Source organism: Leptosomus discolor, chromosome 1, assembly GCF_034619465.1.
Source record: "Leptosomus discolor isolate bLepDis1 chromosome 1, bLepDis1.hap2, whole genome shotgun sequence".
NCBI lineage: Eukaryota > Metazoa > Chordata > Aves > Leptosomiformes > Leptosomidae > Leptosomus > Leptosomus discolor.
The window spans coordinates 203,319,239-203,344,193 of NC_141391.1; the positions used below are offsets into that span (position 1 = coordinate 203,319,239).

Consider the following 24,955-nt stretch of genomic DNA (forward strand, 5'->3'; position numbering starts at 1 on the left):
GGGTTCAGGTAAAGACTTCTGTGCAGAACGTGCTCATCGCTGCAGGGCTGACTCAAGGATCAGCCTTCTTCATTTTATAAAATACGCAACACCACAGATTTTAATGAATTTATTTGAAATAATATACAAGAATATAGTGTGCAAAAATCTTAGGGGCAACATCATGTAGACATGTGTCATAAACTGAAATTTACAGTTGTGATTCTAAAAAAAAAAAAAAAAAAACGAAACACACAGCTGTTTAGTACATGAAAAGCCATGACTGTAGAAGTTCACAGCAGAAGCAATTGTAATCCTAATGCAGCTGCTCTAATTTTAGACAGTTGGAGGAAAAAAAAAGTAAAGTGCAAGTGTTGCACGTATAGTTAAGTGCAAAGTTTGCCCCCACCATAAAGATGTCTTATGGCAAAATAAAATATTGTAGAATATGTGGCAAAGAGAAAACACAGAGTTAAAACTATGATGGTGATGATATCGACAGCACCATTTTTCTTGAGATAACGCTACTTACTCACTTCATCCTGTCCTGGGCCATTGTTTCCACTGGAAGCAACAGCTCTCACTAGTGCCAGCTGGTGCAGAAATACCTTGCTCGTGGGTACAAACTTTATACGTGGCAACCCAAGAAGCAGCTCCCGTGCTACATTACACTGCGCTCTCCATTTACCCCGTGTTCTGGTAGCTTGTTGGCGTCTGGGCAGGCTGGGAAGCTAGAGGCTGGTTATACACTTTGCCATTTCAGAAAATCCCAGGCCCCAGAATCGTAATTAATAATACAGTTGTGCAATACGTATTAATCAGCAATAAGAATCAATGGATATAAACAGCTGTTACATAGTTTAAAATTCCCCTTTTTGTACATTTTCTTTTAAAAATAAACATTTATACACATCTCCTTTGCCTCTTTCTAAAGTACTTTAGCACCACAGGATATCCATTTTCAAGCCTGTATTACCTGATACATATATGAAGTTTGGAAGAAAAATAAGGCAATTTGGTTTAAAATGTTGATAGTTTTAGCTTACTTAATGTTCTACTGTAAAAAGCAAATCTGCACTCCTTAGATCATTTCCGACTTGATGGTGCCAGTATTTTATGGTCACACAAAGTCACAACAAAGAGTAAGACCTTGATGTTGCATCTTCTTGCCATTAAGCAACAGCCATTTTGTAAATACAGAGTTAACAGGAAAATTCTGGCTTAATGCTGTTGTGAGCCCTGAGAAAAGAGAAGAGAAAAACCAGGTTAGCGGTTACCCAGCAAAGGGGAATGAGATGCTACCTTAAATCTCGCAAACACTTGTTTTGAAAGCCATGAGTAGTTGTAATCATTGGTCAGTTATGCAGAACAGAAGGCCAAACCAGGTGATTATATCCCCTGATCATCAAAAGACCATCAAGACTTCTTTGTCACAGCCTGGACCCCACCATCACTACCTAACAAGGTAACCAAGCTGCAAATACAATTCTTAGTTCACTGAAATAAAACAACTAAAAAAGGTATTTCCTGACGTAACACTGAAGTAAGAGGTTCTACAGATACTGTAACCTTGGCCTGAAGGCCCTAAGGACAAGGAAAATCCTACTAGAAGGCAGGGTAAGAAAGCCACCCTTCTTACTGAGGCCAACTCATCGCTATTCCTCTCAGGGGTGCACACGTGAAGTGAACTTGATCTCACCATCCCATGACCAGCACTGCAGCAGTGTAAACACAAACTAAATACATATTTTAACTAAACTCACAAGTAAATCTAACAGAAGCCATCACTGTTGATTAAACAGAATACAGTGATCAGAAAAACAGCTTGTCCCTAGCAGCTGGGATTTGGTGAAACCTTCTGCAACATGGGACTGAAGACTCGGCACCAAGCACGTACAGCAGTAAGCAGCAACTTGGTGTCAGAGCATTTCTTATTCAGTCCTAAGGCAACACTTGCATATACGCTTGAGATCTCAAGTGGCCTCATTTACACATGAAAGAAAAAGGGGTAATTTGAGGATGAAATTTTAAACCTGTGAAGTCCACACCACACTTGATGCTCCCACCCTGGCACAAAATGGCTGATGAAAGGACCTGCCATTCATTCTGTGCACCTCGGTGGATCTGCCCTTCCAACCTACTCTTCTAGCTGACCACTCAGGATGGCAGAATCTCCTTTTTTTTTGATGTTCTCTTTATATGATGTATTAGCTTGAAAGACCTTATCTTACCTAATATATCAAAGCCCCTACTAATACGTGGCTGCTAACTCTTAAATTGACAGCCTTCTAAATTTTTCTCCCTCAATAACTTCATATATGCTGACACAAATTACGAGTAAAAAAGATAGGAAATGGAAAAGAAAAAGCTTTTACTAAAGAAAAAGGAGACTGACTAAATCGCAGTAGAGAAGGATTCTGTGAAAGTTTTAAGGGTTTCTGAGGGGAATGGATGGAGGTATTTTAGGTACGACCTTATAAAATCAAGTTACTTCAAAGAAAAGCTCATGTGCCCTTCCTCTGCATTTCACCAGAACACTCACTTTCAGTCCAACAGAATTCACAGAACTCTCATAAAATACTCAGAGACAGACCAGATCCTCTCCTGATCCTCCTGCCAACTGTCCAAGAGTAGGTTACACAACACTGGCAAGTAAAATGGAAGGTTTGAGCTACTAAGAAGTAGACAGCAGAGTTTACCCTGAACAAAAAACACTGTAGCTACCCTAAGAACACATTTACCCACATAACGAAAAAGACTGCTTCACAAACATACAGAATTTGTTCGTTTTCGTTTCCAACAGTCAGGATTTAAACGCTTCTGTTCTTCTGCCAAGGCCTTGGCTTCTAGTGTGTACATCCGTCTCTCTTCATTTTTCATCTTCTTCCACCTGTCACCGAGTATCACACTTATGGCTCTGCAAGATAAATGTTTACAGTACGGTCAGGACAGGCTGTTAAGAAATACCCTCATTTTTTTCCTTCTTATCTCAGCACTTTAAAGAAGATAGAAATGTGGAAATAATACACAGACAAAAATCAACTTATCTTTAAAAAAAAAAGTCTTTAAACAATTGTGTTTGTGATTATCTTCACATACTTCTTGTAACAGTTGAACAACTGAGACTTCAGCGTTAGCTGAGCATGGGTCAACACACATTCTACCATTTCAAAGGGTGTACGTCTGAATACTCAACAACTCGCATAAACCAGCAAAATAGGGATGTTAGAAAAACCACCACCAAATGGTAACTCACATTTGCTCTGCTTTCGTACTAGAACATCGTGCAACAGATTTGCTGCAAATATGTTCGCTAGTGATGAGGGCAATGACGTGAAGATGACCTCAGCCAAGCACCTGATGAACTGCAAACCCCAGTGTCTACTTAACAGATGTGTGCAACTCCCTTCACCTTTAATCCGTAAGACTGGGCGGAACACACTGGCAAGTTCATGTTCCTATGCAAAAGGAACCTTTTGTCTAACACACCCATCATCACTTCCAGAAGCTGGATGAATTGCTTTTCCTACTCCTTATAAACCTCCTGTCTTTTGGACAGTATTTCCCCATATTATCATGTCATATTGCACCGCTGCACTCCAGATGTTGGATCAATATTCCCTAAAGCTTTAACTCCATCCTTTAGCTGAATGAAAATCTCTGAACAGCTTTTTTATCGAAGACCATTACTAAACTACTGAGAGGGCATGCTTCAGTTTCAGAGTACAGTGATGAAAGTTCTATGACCAGCTTTAAGAAAAAGGCATATACACCAAGTACTCTGCTTTATCGTATTAAAGAATTCCTTGCTAGCACCAAAGCTATTCATAGACTTTCTAACAGAATCAAGAGCAGCAGGGTGTCATCAACCATTTCCACAGCACCTCACATACAGCAATTCTGAAGGCTTTTCTGCACCATACCAAGAAAACTGATTTTAATCCTGCAAGACAGTGTTCAGGCTTCCACCAGCTGCAGAGCACTCGGAGAGCACACTAAGAACTCCACTGGGGCTGCCCTTAAGCCTGTGCTGTCACATACTCTGGTGACTCCTTACAGCAGCCTCCTCAAGTTGCAAACAGATCCCATCCACATCGGATCCTTTTGCAGAGCCTGTCTCTTTGGCAATGGAATTTCTGGTTTTCTACCCAAATTAAGAACCAGTCTCTTTGGTCTGTCATCAGAAGTAAAGACACTGCAGTTCAACCAGCAGATTTTCCATGCTTTGGCAGTACCCAGGGGCAAATCAACAGCACCAGAAACCTGTCTCGTTTTGGTCACCAGTTTGTACTGGGTCACTCACACCCCCAGGAAAGAACACAGTGACCCAGGGAGAGCAGGTTTGCTGACCAAGCCATTGCACTTCCGAGTAAAAATGCACTAGGAAATCTCTGTATTTGAAATGCAAAAATATGTATTTTATACCTCCAGAGAAAAAACTGCACCGACGCACTGGAAGTGAGTACAGATCTGTACTAAAAAGCTTGAAAAATCTACTGCAGAGACAAAAACTCCATTTCTCCAAGGAAATAGCTTTATGAGCAATCACTGAGACTGAAAAAAAAGAGAAACTTCCTGACGTAACAGAGACCTAATTCTCCTGACCAGAAACAAGTAAGAAAAAAATGGACTTACTGCATCATTGCCTTAGGTGCCCCTCACCTCATCAGAACTCCGCAGTGCTCTGCACACTGCCTCTGTCCTCTTAAAACCCTGGTAAGATACCTGACAACATTTCAGCAATAGACCAATACTGCAGTTAATTCAAAAGAAACTGTCAAACAGCAGCTGAGAGTGCCTCGAGTTTACTCAGTAATGATGTTCAGCAGGAACAAATGCTGCCAATAGTTCAGGTGACTTCCTTCATCTTTAGAACATACACTATTCAAATTATTCCAGTATTTCTGAAAGCACAATCAAGTCCAACTATGGTTACAGTCGGAGTATCTTAAAGAGAAACACGTGCTACCCTAACACCAGTTTCTCAAGTACGGTCTCAGGGTCCTCAGCACTTTCAACTTGTGTTCTGAATGTTTACAGCTCACTATCTTGTTGACATAGCTTGAGCTAATTTGTCTCAGAATAGACCATTTAACTCAGAATACCTCCAGTTCTGTCCTTTCTCACATGGTAAGAAAAAACAGCTGTAGCAAACAAGAACTCCAGCGTACAGAAATAGGTACTACATGTAACCAACCGTAAGATCTACTTGGTAATCTGAAAACAACACATACTTACATTTAAAAAACATGAGGACTTGCCTCTGAACAGCTAAATTAATAAATACTTCAGCAACAGCAGCCGAATGCCAATTATCACTAACTCTTACACTTTATTCTGTACTATTTTGTGGATGCCAGGAAACTGCATCCAAATGCACTGCCTCAAATGGGACAGCCACCAGTGCTCTCTGAAGCTTACTTCTATCTTTGTCATCACGTTCCTTCAAGGTAAACCTGCTCACTGAAATAATTAACTTAGCTTCACATCCATCCAGCTGCAGCTCCAGTTCACTGCATCCATTTGAAATCATCATTTTAAATTAAATGTATAACCATCATAAACTTTCCCAGCTGCCATCCTGTTCCATTTCTCACTAAGAGCTGCAATGAATGTGAAGCCAGCAGATCTGCTTCACTGAAATGACTATAAACACTGCAGAATATCACTGCCAGGACACCCAAGACTGGCTGGGATTTAAGGATGGGTTATTGTATGGTAGGATTTTATTTCTCAACAACAGCTACAGCCTCCTTACTAGAACATTCTAGAATAGCCAAACCCTCTCAAAGCCCTGTCACCTTTAGTTTTTGCTAGAGTTCGTGCCAGAATTTTTACGTGACAATGCAATTTTTACAGTAACATTTTCATAATGTTATATACATAAACAATCTGATTGTAACATCAGTGCATGTTCATGTGGTTTAGTTTACATTTGCATACCCACAACTAGCAAAAATATTACTTAAAATATATATAATAGAGATATTTATTAAAAAATGTTTAGACATCAATGTGCCTATAGATAAAAACAAAAGAACAAACCAACAAAGAACTCTCCCCCAAACACACAGTCACATGACTCTTCCTGCAAGTTTCAGCAGGTTGTTGAATGCCTTTAGGACAAGCAAAATTTGGCAACATACTGTTTGGAATAAGATCTTTCAGATACCCTAAAAATCAGTACTCCGTTATGCAACACTATATACAGACTGAGAACAAATGACAGTAATTTCACTGAACAATCTGCAATACTATGTCACGACTTCATTAGAAGAACCAGAAATCCCCTTTTCCCCATTACAACACACGAGCAGAGAGCCTCGTACTTTTTCCCTATGAACATTTGTCATCAGAGTAAACAACGACTGTCGTGTATTTGTGACTCTGCCGGTGCACACACATACATATGTCAGTTGCTTTACCCAAATGCTTTCTCAGAAGGTAAGTCTGCAAAAAATAGTTTGTGTCAAATTTACCAAGTAGTGTAAATATTTAAGTCCACCCATCAATTAAGTCCTGTGCCAGCATCCTTCTCAGAACAATATACACACACTGTATTCAAATGCAAAATTTAGTCCACTTAAATTTAAAGGTGGGACACGGATACTCTGCTAGCTCACCAGTAATAACAAAACTACCATTTTATACCATTACCTGTTATCTTTCCCTGGATACATCTGAGTATATTCAACTCTGTATTTTTTGGCAAAAAGCATGAAGGCATTCATTGGTCTTTTGCACTTGTTTGGAGAAGTGGCACTCACAGTACTTGCAGTCCCTGAGCTGTGGCTTTTGCCAGCTTTGCTGTACAAAGAACTGGAGGAAAGATGTGATGATGCAGTAGATGCACAGTTTTTACTACTGCATTCTGATCTCTCAGCATCTTGATTGTTTGATCCTCCACAAGACAGAGAAGCGCGACGCTGGCGAGCCATGCTGCTTAGCACATAAACTGCAGAGGAATCCATTGGTGTAAAGTCGTAACTACAAGAAAAACACACACCATAAAATGATGAAGTGATTTTCATGTAAAGTCTCTAACTGTTCACTCTTCACCTGTACTACATTTCTAGTATACTGGTCTCTTGTGTGTGGCATAATGATCTGTGCTTGATGCAGGTGTCCGTGTGGGGGAAAAAAAAAAAAAGACCCAAAACTTTGGCAGAGGAATTAATAGTTTTTTCAGTGGGATGGCAGACTGCAACTTTGCAAGATCCACTGTGTACTACTGACTCCCCAGCTGTGTATCAATTAATTATACGCCATCTTTAATTTCGTCCTTATTTGAAATAAGCTTCTTTCTGCTTCTGTGCTTACCATAAATCAAATCTGGTCAGTGAATGACAGGTACTGAAAGGGACAACTGATGTGGGAAGAATAAGCATTGAGTTCACTTGCAAATATGTATTAAAATACAAATATGAAACCACTATATTAAAACAAATTACATATGCTATTGTGCAAATAACTTCTCTAGGCAGTTAAATACTTATTATTTTACAGACAAACTTTCCACCGAGATTAAAAAAATCGTTTAAAAACCCATGATGTTGCACAATTTGACTCAAAGCTGACAAATGTCTGCCCTCTAGTGAACAAAAATGTGAGATTCCTCGGTATTTCAAGAGCTTAGATGAGTTGTTTCCATATAATTTAGACTTCCAAATACTCTAAACAGATGTAATTTTTTGCTGACCAACAAAAACCTCTAATCACTACAGAAGTTGTTTAGTTCCACAGACTATTTATCATCTCCAGGTGTGTGCAGATCAGCCTGGGAACCACACGCTATGCTGCCCTTAGCACGCTATATGGGGAAAACACACTTGTAAAGGTGTTACTCGATCACAAACCTAAACCACTAAGTTACCACCACAAAATAAACATAAATGTATATAACTCCAAGGCTCTGCTCACCCTGCTCACCCACTGCTCAATGTGGCTAGAGTTACTTTATTTATGGCAAAAATAAGGGATCTGAAGAGCTTTTTTCTGAACACAAAACTAGCAAGGAAACCCTGCAAGTGGTAGTCCAGCCCCCACCTGCAAAAGCAGGCCCTTTCTGAGGGACAGATCCAAAGCACGAGTGGAGGAGCCTCAAGGGTTGTCTCCAAAATCCCTTAGAAAAGTCAAAAGCAACAAAGACAGGATAATGCCAACAACCTCGCAAGCAAGTTCACAAGATAATGAGAAAGGACCTCTCTGTTCTACAAACAGTCCAGCGCCCTTTCTATTCCTAATCTCTTTCCCATAACACAGCAGGACTTTGTTTTTTCATTCTTCTGTCCTGTTAACCACAGCTGCTCCTTTCTCAATGACTTACTCCCTTCTGCCCAGAAAGAGCCAAGGAATCTGAAGTGTCCAGGCAATATTCAGCTGGGCTGCAGGATGAGTAAGAAGCCAGAAGTCCAGTTTCTTCGGTGAGATGTAAATATAATGATTGTAACAGCTCTCTGCATATGCAGCTCAGAATTGCAGTTCAGAAGAGGAAGAAAACCCAGACAGCAAATGAGCAAAGACAAGCAATTTGAACTCACTGTCTATGCCAGACTGAAACCATACAAGAGCTCCTAGAGCTTGTACTGCAAAGAGCATTTTAAATTCACTTTTTCTACTGCAAAGAAAACCCAACAAAACAGAACAAAACAAAAAGCAGAAAACAGATGCTAAAAAGGAGATAACATCATAGGAGATGATGGATTCTACTAAAAGTAGGAATCTCAAAATAGTATGGCAAAATCTTTATGAGTAATACTATTTCCTTAGGATCTTAGAATAACTGACATTGGACAGGACCTCTGATGCTTATCTGGCTGAACCTCTTGCTCAAAGCAAGGCAAAGCTCATCAAATTTTGAAGTTAGGCGAGTTTGATATATTAGAAAAGAATGACAAGAAAGCAGAATATACAAAAATAGTAAGACCTAATCATGAAGTGCTACATTCTAAAGCCACAGCACATGCATGTATTACTAAGAACTGCTCAGGCAATTCAGATACAGAGCTGCACAGGAAGCACAGGTTAACAGCTGGCAGACATCCTATTGTGGGAAAACTGTACTAGGTTTTCCAAACATAACCCACTTTACCTAAGGAATTTATACAGATAAAATATATGTGTTTACTGCTTTATCTAACCTGGCTTAAACTATCACAAAAAGGGACTTTCACTCCAAGGCACTACTTTGCAGTTTAGCAGAGCACACAATTACACAGCTTTCCTAGTATTCAGTCTCCATTTTTCCCTCTATCTTGTATTACCAAAATTATTCTCTCTTTGCTCTACATAATGCTTCAAATTCTTGTAGACGTAAGGTGCCTACTCATTAAATACAAGAACCACTGAGGCCACTTTATCCAAAATTTACCTTTTAAATGTATCAAAAACACCTGAATCATCAAAGTTAATGGCATCAGGGTGTCCAGGAGGTAGACACAGATCTCCAAGATGCATTTCACAGCATGGAATGCCATGCTGTACCACAGTCAAGCTTGGATAAAAAGATGACCAACCTGAAGTGGTAAAGAGTTAAATTAGACAGACGGCCAGACAATCTCTCTAGTTCTTAACTGGAGCAATCCTAAATCTCTAAATGGTATCATTTTACAAAAATGTTCTGATGTAGTTTCTCTCACCCAAAAGAAAAATCAGAAACACTTATGCAGGGAATTCTTACTGCAAATAGTATATTTTTATCTCAAGTAAAATCTCATTCTAGCAAAAAAAGTAATCAAATCCTGGAAACTTTTACCATCAGAAGTTTCACGTTTAGCAAGGGAGGGAGAAAAGCCTCCCTTGTTTGCAGTTTTCCTTTCTTCCCCCCGTTTTTTCTGCTTTCCTGAGCTCCATTGATATACTTGATCAAATCTTTCCTTAAGAGATACGCAGTATTTCTCCAGCTTTATAGCTTTACAGTTTGGTTTGCTCAAATTCTGGGTTTCTTTACAAAGAAAGTAAATTCATTCTACAACACTGCTTTTATCAATTTCTTGAGCAACATGGGATGCCAGTAAAATCTGCAACCACTTTCTAAGAATATTTTAATGCACAACCAAGTATACTTGTAGTATCTCATACCTTTATTTTTAACATAAAAAGGATGATCGAGTCTGCATTCTACTGTAAGCAAGCCATCTTCTACTGTGCCAGGATCAAAAGTCAACTTCAGCACTGACTCACCAAAGGAAATGCTTTCTTCATGAGAAATCAACTTCAACCCATCGGAACCATAGCCCTGTAGACATACACACAGTCAAAAGATTTTTCCCCTAAGAAAAGCATATTCCTATGTATATTCATCATCTTATATTACAAAATACCAGCACTCTAAATGCTCTCACTAGAAATTAATAAAGACAATGTAACATTCAAAACATACCTAAATGAATTCAGTTCAATTCCCTTACAGCAAGATACTCAAATAGTACACTGACCAGCTCTAGACAAGTTTAGTACAAACATGTCTTCCTGAGACAGTAATTAAAAGCACAGGGATAACATCAGAAACTAAATATTTGCTAAAAGTATTGAAATGAATTTATTATAACTAACAGCTACCTTGTAAGGACTCACTGGGAGATTTTCCTCTTTTCCACAGCTTTCAGATCTTGCAAAATCTTCAACATCCTGCCATTCCTTATTTCGTCCTTTATGAAAGCACAAACGAGAGCCTAATACATTTTTTCAAGAAAAAAAAAAGAAAAAAAGATTAGTTTTATGTAACAAAGTCTGTGTTACCAAAAAAACCCCACAAGACAAAACAAATAACAATTTGATTATAATGTTATTTTACCTTTTAGAAAACAATGCCAAACAGTTGAGGGCCAGGAATGGCACCATCCTAAATCATCATCATCTGAAAGTGATGACATGCAGAAAATGCCAGATTCTGATTCACTATTTGCCTATTAAAAAAAGGAAAATGGTGTTGGTATTTTACTGCGAAATATTTTAGGGCTGGTCTTGCGCGTCTTCAGAAACATTCCCTAATCCGTACCTGTGCCATCATTTTGCCTTAAATACCAATAGGAACGTAACAGGAAGACAAAGGCTCAAGGAATGCAGTAAGTGTGAATGGAGTATTTTCATCTCCTTTTCTTGAAACGTGCCATCCTGAAATTTTTGGGTTTCATTCTTTGAGATTCACTTCGCACCTATGGATTATCTTATGCTTAGGTACAAGCATTTTACAAGCTATCATTCCTTGGTCACCCACAGAACCACTCGAAGCACACATTGCTCTATGGACAAATTAGCAGAAAGCTGTAGGGCCCAGATAAATCACTGGAAAAACTCGATGTCTTTAACAGACAAGTTTCAGACACAAATTTATACACAGGAAAGGGAGAAGCACGACTGACAAGTTTTGTGCATCTAAAAGGAGATGGTTCTGTATGTCCTTTTCGAGACAGCAAACAAGTCAATACAATTTTTCAAAGCTTGCTATAGAAGGAACTACAAGAGAAGCAGAGCTTTCTTAGAATGTGATCTCTTCACAAAAATGTGGACTCTATTATGCAGCACTACAAGCCCACTGCGTTTGGTAAAAAAAAAAAGTAACAGAAAATACGGCTTAAACAGAAATGGCATTAGAACTAAACACATGATTTTTTAAAAACTAGTTTGTCTTTTCAAAAAGCTTAACCCATTATTCATGCATCTTTATTTTTTTTAGAAATGTTTCAGAACAACTCACCCTTTCATGTCTGACTGGTGTTTCATCCAAATCATTCTTGGAGAAGTTAGGATCATTCTTTGAGGATCCTGGTGGAGGACGTGCATAGGAATGTAAACTTTTGCTTGTAGCTATTATATGAACAGGAGATGATCTACAACAGAAAAACGTATTTTTAAAAATATCTGAGATGGAGACAAAACAAGACTTAGCTACCATTACTGTAAAATGCTTTTCTTTAACAAGCATTTCTGTTTGCATGAGGTGAATACCAAATAAACTTCCCACGCACCAATCTTCAAACGGGATGATCAAAGGGTGCAAGCTCAGGCAAAGGCAGTATTTAGTGTAGCTCCTGCGTAGCTCCTGCATACCACCCACATGACAGTACTACCTTCACACCAGTCTCCCTGTCACAATGCTGAAGTTTTTACAAATATCTTGAAGTGAATACCCCATTCTTAGAGTACATAAAGACATCTGCTCGGTCCAAATGATTAAATCCCAACTGCATTACTGCTAACAGCACTGCATTTAATTTTCTTATTATAAACCTAAGACCGAAGCTGTACAACAAAAGGTGAAGCCCAGAAATTTCTAGAACCCCACACTGCTTCTCGCAGCCTTACGGAATTCACAGATCACACATCTGAAACGGCACCAATAAAAAATACATTGCATTAGACTTCCAATTAGCACTAATAAGTATTAAGAATTTAACATAACAAATTCATCTCAGTTTTTCATCTGCTGCTTCACATGAGATAAATGCTCATAATTTCTGAGCCTTCTGTGGTTAGGCAACGTCCTTACACCATCCTACCTCATTCATGGCTGGCAATTAATCAGCTTTTGCAACAGGCTCTGAAACAAGTCCTGTGCAATCGTCCACAGAAGAGTAAAGTCAATATATAGAAAGATCAAAAATAGGGCTCCAGTTCAAAGTCAGAGGGTGTGAACAGTGAAGAAAATGTTTCTGGACACATAATACTGCAAATCTTAGGAGTTCAAAATTGAAATGAATGTCGGTACCTGTTATAAAAAGAGCACTGCATCAAAGGACTCTGAGGACTCGTGGCTATATTTGCTAATTCCGTCAACCAGTTCACCCCATTCTCACAAGAATAAGCACTTTCCGAATTGCTGTTTGAGGTATGTTGGTTCCATGAAGGTCTTGAACACTCCTGATGGGAAATATCAGCATCGAGCTGAAAAAGCGCAGGTGGAGTAGAATCCGTCTGCACAGCCTGTAGCTCAGGAAGATCATCTACGACCAAATGCACAAAGCACCAAAATTATACCCATTGATAAATTCCAGTGGACACCAAATCTTGCAAATAAAAATCAAAAAGGAACTGCAATAGAGTAACTGATTTTATTTTTTCATATCACAATTACCAACATTTCACAAACCCCATTCACAATACTGACAAAATGGCCACAGAAATAATCACCTCTCTAGTCTACTGTACATTCATACAAGCAGTTTCAGAAAAACATTAACTAGATTAAAATGTAGTTCTGGGTTTAAAGTTTTTACTAGATTGACTAGTTTACACAGAATTGTACTGCAGAATTATGCAAAAGTAACAACATGCTTCACTAAAACATTACAACATGCTACACTAAAAAACACTGAACCAAAGGCAACTAAATCTATCCTAGCAGGCGCGACACTAAAAATTTTCAACATCAGGGGCTGCACGAGGTAAAAGTTTTCCACGTTTCCACCAGGAACTGGAATTAACTCGGAAGTCATGAAAGCTGGGTATGTAGCCTGGCAGGGGTGAATTCCTATCAATAATCTACATGTTTCACGTTATACGGAACAGCAGAAGAGAGCCCAGCTTGCTAACAAAAGTCTGTCTTACATGCTTTTGTGCAAGTAAACATTTTTATTCTTAATTGCTCCATGAATTCGATTAAATGTCTTCACATTTCATTGATTATATCAATACTTTCTAATGCACACACTGTTTTTCTCCAATACACAAGAAACCGAAGTTATGTGTTCCTCCAGCCCAGAATCTCCATTTGCAGCCGATCTAAAGCCACATAATTTCCTTTAGGAGGAGCTCTTGAGCTTTCTGTTTGTTACTCTTGTGCCAAAAAAAAACCTCTGAAGATTAGAAGCAGAAATTTGTAGCTCCGAGTTCAAGAACACATTTAAGTCAACAGGCCAGTGTGTCAGAACTGGAAACGTGTTAAAGGGAAAAGTGACTGCAAAATAAGACTTTCAGATGTCACAGCTCACTGCCATATTCCCTCTCCTACTTTAGTTAAAAATCAGTAACCTTCCATAAGCTTTCAGAAATGTCACTACAGGAAAATGACAACAAACTTCAGAATTTGTCATCTTCTGAAAAAGTCACGTTACTTACCAAGTTCCATGTGTTCATCACAGGATGCATATCCAGGAGAAGAGGGCAGGTTTTCATCACACTTCAGCAACTCCAGTGACTCATTCATCCCTGAAGTTCTCTTGTCTACTACCAGAAGGAGTTTCTGAACTGCATTAGGCATTTGATTTGTCTTCACTTCCCACACCATGTTAGGATGCTCCAAAGTATCTGACTTTAAAGAGACAGAGGTTAAAAACCTGTATAGACATAAACTGTTTCAAAGTTGCCTCTGACAAGCTACTTAATTACCAGAACCCTAAATCTTCCATAATCTGTTGAGAATCACAGCATAATAGAGCTTGAAAGGGACCTCTAGAGATGATATGGTACTACTCCTGCAGAAAGCAGAGCCAACTCTGAAGGCAGACGAGGCTGCCTGGAGCCCCGGCCACTCAAGTGTCTAGCAGTTTGAAGGATGGAGATTCACAGAATCCCTGACACTTCTCAGGAACCTGTTCCAGTGATGACTGTTGTTGTAAAGGAGTAGCTCCTTACACAACACAGCCTGTGCTCACTGCCTCCAAGAGTCCGGGGTCATCTCCTCAGCCACCACGTGAGCCCAGGTAAACAAAATTCACTTGGTACCCTGAGCCACGCACCCTGTCACAGAAGGCAACCGCACAGGTCAGACAAGATTTGCCTTTGGTTATTCTGTCCTGGCTATTCCCAGTCACCTTCTTGCCTTGCAAGAGCCAGGACATGGCTGTCAGGAGGATCTGCTCCACAGCCTTCCTGAAGACTAAGGTAGGCTGATCAGCCTGTAGCTTCCCCACACCTTCCTCCTTGAAGCCAGGCGTGACATTTTCACTTTCCCAGTTATTGGGAGCCCTTCTGCCATCAAATCCACCACCTTCTGGGGACTGTCCTCACAATGACACTGCCCAGCTGCCCCCTGACACTTCCCATCCAGTCTCACTGACTTGTGTGTGGCCGGCTCACAGGACTGGCCTGCCCCCAACCTGCTCTGCCTCTACCGCAGACAAAGAAGTCCCTCGCTCTGTCACACGTATGTTGCTAGGCCCAGGGACTCGAGGAACATGGAAACAGGCCTTGCAAATAAAGACCAAAGCAAAGATGTCGCCTTCGACCTGCTGACATTAGGTCTCCTACGCCATTCAGCATCAGGCCCATGTTCTTCCTGGTCGCCCTGTCACCACTGGGGTATCCACAGAAGCCTTTTTCACTGCCCCTCACACCCCTTACTATCTCAGCTCTAGGTATAGTCTCCAACACAGCGGACTGCTAACATGATTAACTGTGTTGTAAATGGAAAGAAAAGGAAGCCTCTGCTAGTAGATTTCACTGCAGTTGCACTTCCCCAAATCCCAGTACTATGACATCTATATCGAAAGAAACATTTCAAATCATCTTCAGCAAAGAACTGTGTGGTTATTCTACACAACCACTGCCTCTAAAAGCTGGAAAACAAGGTTATCCAGCCTTTAGTAATTTGGTTATCTACTGTTTTTTCCAGATGATGATGAATTAAAGCTACCATAACATGATTTGCTTGTACTTTAACGAAGTGTCACTGAAAAAGTGATCATAAGTCCCTCATAGAAGAGCAGAAAAGACAGCTTAGTAAGAAAGAAAATCTGAAGTCTACCACACGCATGCCCACTAAGTAAGGTATCATGCACAGAAATACAAGGAATAGCTAAAAACAGTCCAATATTTTAATATGAAACAGTAAACCTATCATCCTGAAAGTTCCGCCAGTGTAATGCACAAAAAGCCATCTGATAAGAATTATGAAAAAAAAGGCTTTATTTTAATAAATAATTAAAAGGTATTGTGTGCATGCAGCCAACATGAACAATATCCCATGGTTTTACTCATCCCATGCATTTGTTTCATTCATTTTGCAGCTTGTCCTGTACATAATATTAGCTCAGACATAACCCTTGGAATTACATACTGGCCCTACCAGAAGAGGCCTAACCTAAGTAGCGAATTTTTTTTACCGGAAAATTTTTAGTCTTCTCATCTCCTCATCTTTCAAACACAGGCAAAACTTACATAACATTCCAAACATAAAAAAGACATTTGATTCTACTCAAATAGCACTACTGCAAAAGCTGCAACAGTGTAATGCTGGTTTTAAGGATGTGGAGAGGGAAGGTAAGAAAAATAATAATATACAATCAAATAAACAACCAATGGCATGTGTCTTCACCTCTAAGCAGCATCTCTAATGCAAGTTATTCCTCTGTCACCTGTGAGGGACAGTAAAATTACAGAAAACCATGAAAGCAGAAAGCTCAGTCATTTCTCAACAGAAAAAATCAGACCTCAATAGTAGAGGTCAGGACCCTGATGATTATCTCCACATAATCAACTCTGAAAAGCCACTCCTTGTTTTTCTAGCTTGTTGACGTCCTTCCTTTCCCGTCTTCTGCCTTGTTTTTCCCTCTATTTTTTCTCTCTTCCTTTCTCATTTTCCTGCCAAAATGAAAGAGCTAATGTATTCTGGGAATGTTACCTTCTCCTTCCTTCCCACCAGCTGCCAAGATTTCAAACTGCCTGTCCTGGTACCCCAACACACTGAAGGCCAGAGATAAGGTACAGATACAAAACGCTAGTCTGACAAGAAACATACTTGTTTGAGAAATGGAATTGTTCTTCCAAGTCATAAGAATTTCTCTAAACCACAGCCACCCGTGTACAAAAGCCAAAATGCTTTAACAAATGAATTAAAACCAAAAAAAGTGACCAACTTTACTTTTCGGTTTTCATATTCTACTTGATTAAAGCATGCTTTGGACACCATGAGCTTTTCCTCAGCCTGTGTTTTGGAACGTGAAGGGGAATGGTCATTAATTACCTTGTAAAGATTTTTTTTTTTTTTAATTCAACTTCACATTCAAAGCTTGCTGTAACAGATGTTTTTGAGAAGCACGCTTCACAGGACTACAATTACTGCCACCTTCTTTAGAGGCTAATTTATTTATGAATTCGTGCTTTAAAATAAGTCAATTTATCACACTAAAACAAGCGGCAGTATTAACACAGAGTTTATTAATTAAACCATAGCTATTTTTAAAGGACAAAAATAAATCTGGGACAGAAGTAAATAAAGGCTGTGGCTGGGAAGGGGCTCAGCAGGAACCGGGCGGCACCCACCCCAACCGCGCCGCGCAGGAGCGCCTGGGTGGCAGCGCTCCCGTGGTTTTCCTTCTGCCGTGTCCCTACCCTCCTCCAACCGACCGCCGAGCCCCGGGCCAGCTCCCGGCCGGCGGCAGCCCGCCGTCGGCGCGGACCGCGGAGCACGGCTCCCCCGAGCCCAGCACGAAGTGCCGGCGGCGCTGGAGCCGCACCAGGGCCTGTTCCTGGCACGGCCCCGTGACCGCCGCCCCGGCCCGCGCCGCTCTGCCAGGAACAGGCCGCGGGGGCGCAGCCCCACACAGCGCCCAGCGGGACGCGACGCGCGGGCCCGACCGGGGCTTTTACCGGACTCCGCCGGGTGCCTTCGCCCCCCCTCCCCGTGGAAGCGCTGCCCCCACCCCTCGCCCATTTAAAGGCCCGCCGCAGAACAAACAAGACTTCCCCAAGTTACGTAAGGAAGGTGTTTACAGCACAATCAAAAGCGCGTGAGCACGCGTCAGTACGTGACCCCCAAGCGACGGACGGACAGACGGACGCGGGCGCAGGGCGGCCCCCCCCGCCTGGGGCAGCCGCCGGCGCCGCGCCCGGGAGCGCGCTGCCCCCTCCGCCCCCGCCCGTCATGTGATCCCCGCCCGGACGCTGCCCTTGTTTATAAACTTCAGCGGGCAACGCGCATGCGCGCAAGGCCCCATTCATTCACAACTGCGTAACAGCTCGGCTCGGCTCGGCCGGGGGGGAAGGAGCGGCGGGGGCGCCCTCCGCGCCGCGCGCCCCCAGACCCCGCCACCAGCCCCGGGGCGAGGCCGCCAACCCCGCCAGCGCGGGGCTCACCGGGCTCAGAGTGCCGCCCCACCCCCCCCCGCCAAGCCGCCGGTGCTCCCCGCGGCGCAGCGCCCTCGCTCTGACAGATCGGGGCAGGCTGCCGCTCCCCGGGGGAAAAAAGCGGGGGTCGCCCGCTCGGTCTCGCTCGCTTTCGCCGTCTGGCGCCGCAGCCCCAAGGGGGGCCGGTGCCCCCGCGCACCCCGCGGGTTTCAGCCCAGCAGTGCCAGAGGGTGGCGGCTCCGTCGGGCCGGTGAGGGAGGGCGCCCAGTAAACAATGTCCGGGCTCCTGCCGCCGCCAAGGGCCAGGAGCAAACGGCCTCCTCGGCTCGGCCCGCTGCCGCCGCCGCTCCCCTCCGGCCCGGCGGACCCCGTCCGACCCCCAGCGGCGCCTCGCAGCCCCCCAAAAGCGGCAGCTCCAAACTTTGTAGCACTTACCAAACCCGTCGCCATTACCAAATTCCCCTCCGCTCCCCCCCCCGCCTCCTCCCCATAATGGAGACCCGCCCGAGCCTGGCGGTGCTCGGTCGCCGACTGGTCGAAGACGACGTTCCTCGAGCCGCAGCAGCTTCCTATTGGTCGTCTGGCCTGCCTATCAGGAATCCGCCCGGAGGGCGGACATGTTTTGACTGTCCTGCGCAGCGGATTGCACCGTGCTGCACATCAATCGCTCCCAGGCAGCGCCCCGATTGGCCAATGCCTCCGCTGGCTCGCCGAGGGGCGTTCTGGGAGCTGTAGTCACGGCCGCCGCCACCGCCTGCCAGCTCGGGTGCGGTAAGACGACAGCCCCCAGGATGCCCCGCGCGGCGCCCGGGCGATAGTAAACAAGAGCCGTAAGGACACGTGTAGCCGCGCCTCTGGCCGCCCCGGCCCGCAGCAGGGGCCTTCCAGCCGCAGCACGCCCGGGCCCGCCTGACCTGGTGCTGCCGCGGGGGCGGTAGCGGAGAAGCGGGCCCCGCGGGTTGCCCGGCCTCCCGCGGCAGGAGGGCCCTCTTGCTGCCGCAGCTCCGCCGGGCTCGGCGAGGCGCGGGCCCCGAGATGGCGGCGGCCTCCGCGGCGGGGCGCTGACTCACGGCGTCAGCGCGGAAATGGTGACTGGGCCCCTGGCTGGTGCCGGGCCGTAACGCTCCCCGGGGGTGCCCGGTGCTTCTCCTGACGTACCGCCACTAATTAGCCCTCCGGAACGCTGTTACGAAACGGGCGCCACTCGCATTTCACCAAATAAAGGCTGCGGCGTGCAGAGGTTAAAGGAAGTTGCTAAAGGTCAGAGAATGAGTCAGCAGCTTCGCTCCGTCTCCACTCCGGCCTCTGCCCTCATTTTCGTTTCATTAAAAAGACATTGGTGGTAGCTTAGGTCCAACAGACGTATTTATTTTTTTCCCCATCAACTTGTTTTTTAAATCCATGTCAATTAGTGTCTCCCTGACATTCCCATACATTTCTTGTCAAAATAACAAGCTGCTTTGGTTTGACATTACTTCCGTTTTACTGACAGAGAAATGAGACTACAGCTCTTGGGAGATTTGCCCACCTGCACAGTAATTCTGAGAGGCTGCAGAGGTAAGAATGGAACCCTGATCTCCTGAGGCCAATCCTCATCATAAAATACATTACTATGGATGATCTGACACAAAGCAAATACGCGTACAATTCAGAAATAGTAAGATTTTAGAAACATGGAGAGTTTCAAGATTTTGCAACTGTTGGAATTTTTCCAAGAAAAGCATTTCTTAGTCCATTTTCAACATCATCCAAATCACGTGAACATGTCCTAAACCCTTTTGTTGTAGTTTGGCCTCTACACTGTGCCTGACTGTCAGGCACACTAACGTCGTGTGCGAGAAGATAAGCAAAAAAAAAGTAGTTAACTATTAGAATTTAAATAAAAATGGTTCCGTATTTAGAGTTCTCTGCCAGCTTCGTGTCCCGTGACACATCCTGTTAGTGACCACTAGAGGGAATGCTGGTTTTATTGTTTCCACAGGTCTAGAAGGGTAATTCAATTGAAAAAAAAAAAAATTATCACACACCTCAAAATCGTACTTAGCATCAAAACACACTCGGGATGCAGATGTCATTGATACATCAGTTTAAGATTTGGCTTTTCCAAGAAGTAATAGTTTGCCTGTCAGTAAAGTCATTGCCATCTGTAGGCACTGTTTGAAGAGAAACATTACTTTCAAAAACATGCAGGATCTTCTGCAGCGTGAACTGGAAATTATTACTTTTTATATATATACGTGCAAGTTCAGCTCAAAAAAAAAAGAACGAGTAGAAAAACTCATGCCATGGAATTTAACTAAAAATCTTCTGTGTTTAAATCATGTAACAAACCAACCCTTTACAGATAATTCTCCCAGTTTGAAAACACAAGAGTTATTTGAACAAATGCCTCCAGGGAAAATCTGAAAATCAATGTGGAGATTCGACTATTAAGCAACCAGATGGCTTAGTATAATATCAACTGTCTAACCCTACATCCCACAAGCTCAGATTTTTCCTATATTTAGAATTCAGGCTCTTCCAAAATAACTGATACATCTCTATATAAGAAAGCTTTCATGGCATCCTCTCTCTAAAATACATTTTTTAATAAGCTGAAAACTGGTAAACCAGGAATCATCTTTTCTACACCACTGCACAATAAAATTAACTTTAAAGCTGTGTTCCTTCCTCCCTTCCCCCCTTCTCCTCTGATCTCCCTTATATATCTAAAACAGCCTTTAGGCTCTTTGGAGAGAGACCAAAGCTTCTTGGATTTTTAATGAATTTTACTGCAGACCCTGCATTTCCAGATTGAGGCTTGGCAGAAGACCTGTATATGCAGATGTCTCCACTCTGGAAACAGGCTACTCTGCTTGTGTACAGCCACTTACAAGGTAAAAAACTCACCCTTTACTCTTCTGAAAGCTCCGTCTGCCGCAGTGTGGAAGGGGGAGAGCGCAGAGGCTGGATCAAGCAGCTACTGAAGATACGAAATCCTGTCTCAAGCCCCACCAGGTTGGCCTAAAGGCTCGTACCTTGTTATGCAGTACGTTTCCACCCCACTACGTACTCTTTCTACCCAAAACAAAAAGCATTTTTCCCAAACTAAATGTTAAATCTATTTGCCATGAAGGTTCACAGTTCTCTACAAAAACTTACATGAGTGTTAGGTGTGAAACCCCAGTCCTCTGAGATCCACTGGCCCAGATTCCAGATACAGGTCTAGACAAGCCAATACCACTGCTGAATTAGAGCCTTGGTATCACACCATCTATGACATACCCAGAAAGCACAAAAATATGAATCCTACCTAGGACTGATATTAAAATCTTGTGAAGATGAGTGCCTGAATTGATTTGAGATTCTAGAGAGACATGTAACAGCTTTCTTATTTTCAAATCTACCTTTTCTCCTTTGTATACGGTAAATTAACATCTACTCAATGAGGATGTTAGAGAAAATGAGTAAAAGGATGGGTAGTCCATGCAGTATATGGCAGCAGGACACATAAAAATGTATCAAAGCTTACTTACTAACCCCCTTGATTGAAGTCAAATATGTATCTTCTAAATTCCAAAATTAAGATTATATGTCAATGCCATACTCGTCCTTGCTCTGTATGCTGTCTCTAATTAAATCATTACTCCCCCTTCACACACCCTACCTCGCCTTACTCTGTGCCTAAAATGAATGGGTGCTCAAAGAATGAATCAATACTGTGTAACACGGACATTGTTGGTAGCTGTGCTCATTCAGTTGCTTCTGCTGTTGTAAGAGATGTAGAAAATAAGGTGAGGGATTGGGAAGCGTTAGCTGTGAGTTCTCTACACATTCCAGATGGCTACCAAGAAGCACAAAGTAAGCAGGAGAGACTACACAAACAGAAAATAAAGATACAGATAAATTTGCATCCTGGCTATTTACCTCTTAAAATTGCCAGCAACACAGTTAATAAACCTCAAGGCAGATTTTAAAACCAGATATTATTACAGTCAAAGTCACATTAGTAAAATATATATTATATATTGGGTTTGTGCCTATCTCCACTTTTAATCTCTCCAGTCCAAAGCCAATGGCCTGTCATGCCCTTATGACACAGTTGCCACTGCTGACTCTCTGACTTACAGCATATCATTATTTTAATTCTGCTACAGGAGCTTTCGCATCCACAGGTAGACATCCACCCTCAGTAATTAACTAAATACTCCCCAGACATCAGAGCAACCCTGCTCACCAGAGCTTCCACTTCTACCCAACATGGCAGCCTCTGTTCTGCAGCCATCCTGCTACACCCTCTCGCATCAGTCTTCTCCTTTCACAATGACTTCTGTAGCTCCTATTTGTACTCATTCTCTCTTCTCACAGCCTTTTCTGGCCTAGCTGCAATGGTGGTTGGCTCTCTCCACTTTCCTAACGATGCCCCCACATTTCACCTCTTTAGTCTCCTCACAGAGGATGCTGTTGGGAATGCAGAGCAGAGGAAGAGAGGACTACTTGCTCCCAGGAAAGATCTTTTTCTTGAGTGCTAGGAGGGAAAATTCACTTGCCTCCTGCAGTGGTTCAAGTTGGGGAGAAACAGAACAAGTAACAGGCCAGAGGTTTTTTTTATCTTCTTCCAAGATAGGTCAGGAATTAATGAGAAATTTATTTCATGTCATTATGGCACAGATTCCAGTTTTAGCTAAACTTTTATCACCTACAGAGATAGAGCAAGACAAAAAATGACAACAGTATCAGGAAAAAAGAAAGACCTGACATAGCAAGAAACAATCCAGAAAAGTGATAAATAAGACGACCCTCTATCCAGCTCAAAGCTTGTGGAAAAACAAGTCAAGAAGAGACTGCAGATGATGGTAGGTTCCCTCTATGCTGGTTGGTAAATTAAAATGCCAGGGAGTGTTCCTGCGCACTGGAATATAATCATCTGTACTGTAATATTTTTTAGAATAGCCCTGGCATAGTTTGTGTGGGGGCCAATAGGGAATAATTTTCAGATACGGTTTGAGAGCTACTATAGGCCCAGGACTATTCCCAGTTGGCCATCTGCGTATGGCCACCCTATATGGAAAGCTGGGAAAAGTCTTCTAAGACAGCTTATAAATGAGCCCACACAAATACTAGAAAACAATATGAATGTTGGTCATTCAGTGCCTCAGACTAGTAAATGGTCTCAGGCACATAAAATTTCCTATGATGGATATAACCATACAGGTGCAGCCAAAAACTAAGGGTACAGGTGAAGCTAAGGTTGCTTAAGTCAATCACACCACCTGACTCCACAAGGACAAACCAACAAAGAGAAAAAGAAGATACAGCTTGGTGATAAGTTGGATGGCTTTTTCCAAATAAGACATTTATCAGAACTGAGTTTCCAGCATCTTCAGAGATGTGGGGGAGCAGGTCCCACAGGCTCACTCGGCTGCCAGAGAATTAGTCCTCCACAGAGACCTGCACAGAGCATTATCCTTTCCCAAAACTTCATAGCTGCTCAGCTGAAATAATTCAATACCTTCAAAGAAGAAAGGACAAAGTATTCATACCATGCCATGATGCTATATTTAGCCTGTCCTAATTTAATTTACCTCAGTAAGAAAATGTTGAGTCAGCAGATATGTCACAATGGCCTAGTATAACCTAGTGTCAGAGTTTTTCACACATTTTTGACTGGGCACACTTTCTTTTATGTAATAGTTTGGCCTTTGTCTCTTCCCTGTTCCCACATACATCCATATGCCTCTACCAGTTCTAAGGGAGAAACACAACCCTACCCGTGGTATTCACAGAGCCGTGACAAACCCATCACTGCCCTCCAGCTCAGCTTGATTTGCCATTGTAGAATGGACAGGGATGGGCCAAAGGGGATGAGGAAAAGAGAGTCGCTGCCAAGTCAACCAGACCACTGTGTCCCAGCATGGACCCAGCCAGTCACTCCACTTGCCTTACATCCCCCTACTGCCACTGGCTCTTCGCCTAGCTGTCAAGAGTAAAGATAATTTAGAGGGAAAGAGAGAAATGGGGTGAAGGAAGGGACAATGTTAAAATGCAATTTTCTTTGGGCTTTTCATGTCCTACCAAGATTATTCAGCTTCCCTTCAGTCCATGAAGTGAGAGCGTCCACCCTGTTAAGCATCTTTCGAGCCAAAAAATAGATTAAGAACTTGGAAACAGCCTTGGTATATATCTGAAGGAAATACAACTCTCAGAAGTATTTGAAAATTATCCTAAATTTTGTAAGACAGTCAACAGCACATACTTGGCAAACAAAGAGGCAATTACACCCAGGGAAAACTGCAATAGCACTTATTTGAGAACTACAGACACGTGAAAGTCTCTTAGAAACTCCAAAAAAATATAACCTATAACCATCACAGGTATCAATGGACAAAAAGAGCTTTGAACTAACATAAAAACTTTAGCAAGAGCATGTAAGAATGTCCATGCTGTGGCAAACTGGCTTTCAGCAAAACATTTTGTTCAGCAAAAGCTATCAGATGCACTAAGTGTTTGAGGAATTTTATGTGCCAGGTCTGTGAAGGATGACCAGCAGATACTGATTTGGCACATCTGGGAATTCCTGATATTGACAAACAATAACGCTTACCATGGAAAATGTGTCATAAACTACAAAACGACACAAATCATAACATAACTATCCCAGAGTCACCTCATAGAAAGCTTAAAGCACCAAACATTTCTAACAAAACAAAACCACCAAAACCAAACGCACCATGCCATTAAGGACCAGAATAGTCTTTACTGAATAAAAAAGACAACACAAGGAAAGAGAATGGAGGGACAGTGGTTTAGGTTATAGATGGTTTCACAATGCCCTTCACAGCTTTGCCCCAAGAGTTCCACAATCGGTCACTTCTGGACCTCAAACAGGAGATCCAGAAGGGAATGATTTCAGAAGGGTGTATTCCAGATGAACTTAAATGAAATCTCATGAAGCACGAACAAATGACATTTAAAAACGGATGGCATCAGC

At 42.5% G+C, this 24,955-nt stretch overlaps 1 protein-coding gene across 2 annotated transcripts; it reads right to left on the reverse strand.

Annotated features, from left to right (window-relative positions):
* Positions 1–94: 94 nt before the first annotated feature.
* HBP1 (HMG-box transcription factor 1) lies at positions 95–18,447 on the reverse strand. 2 transcript variants are annotated; one of them, XM_086480621.1, is made up of 11 exons: positions 18,421–18,447; positions 14,038–14,230; positions 12,689–12,923; positions 11,678–11,810; positions 10,775–10,886; positions 10,540–10,652; positions 10,060–10,216; positions 9,350–9,494; positions 6,637–6,966; positions 2,755–2,896; positions 95–1,218 (listed from the first exon to the last, which is right to left on the reverse strand). In XM_086480621.1, exons 1-11 carry the CDS (start codon positions 18,433–18,435, stop codon positions 1,201–1,203), a joined length of 1,593 nt encoding a protein of 530 aa, XP_086336747.1. In that variant the 5' UTR covers positions 18,436–18,447; the 3' UTR covers positions 95–1,200. The 2 variants fall into 2 exon arrangements, with proteins under 2 accessions (XP_086336747.1, XP_086336755.1); XM_086480629.1 differs by lacking the exon at positions 18,421–18,447 and adding an exon at positions 17,632–17,648.
* Between the last annotated feature and the right edge of the window lie 6,508 nt (positions 18,448–24,955).

Bases quoted from the DNA above. Each gene is read 5' to 3' on its own strand.
- HBP1 (XM_086480621.1), bottom strand. The intron at 12,924-14,037 runs GTAAGTAACGTG...ATTTGGTCGTAG, and splicing joins TGATGAACACATGGAACTTG to ATGATCTTCCTGAGCTACAG. The intron at 10,217-10,539 runs GTAGCTGTTAGT...GTATGTCTACAG, and splicing joins TCCCAGTGAGTCCTTACAAG to GGCTATGGTTCCGATGGGTT.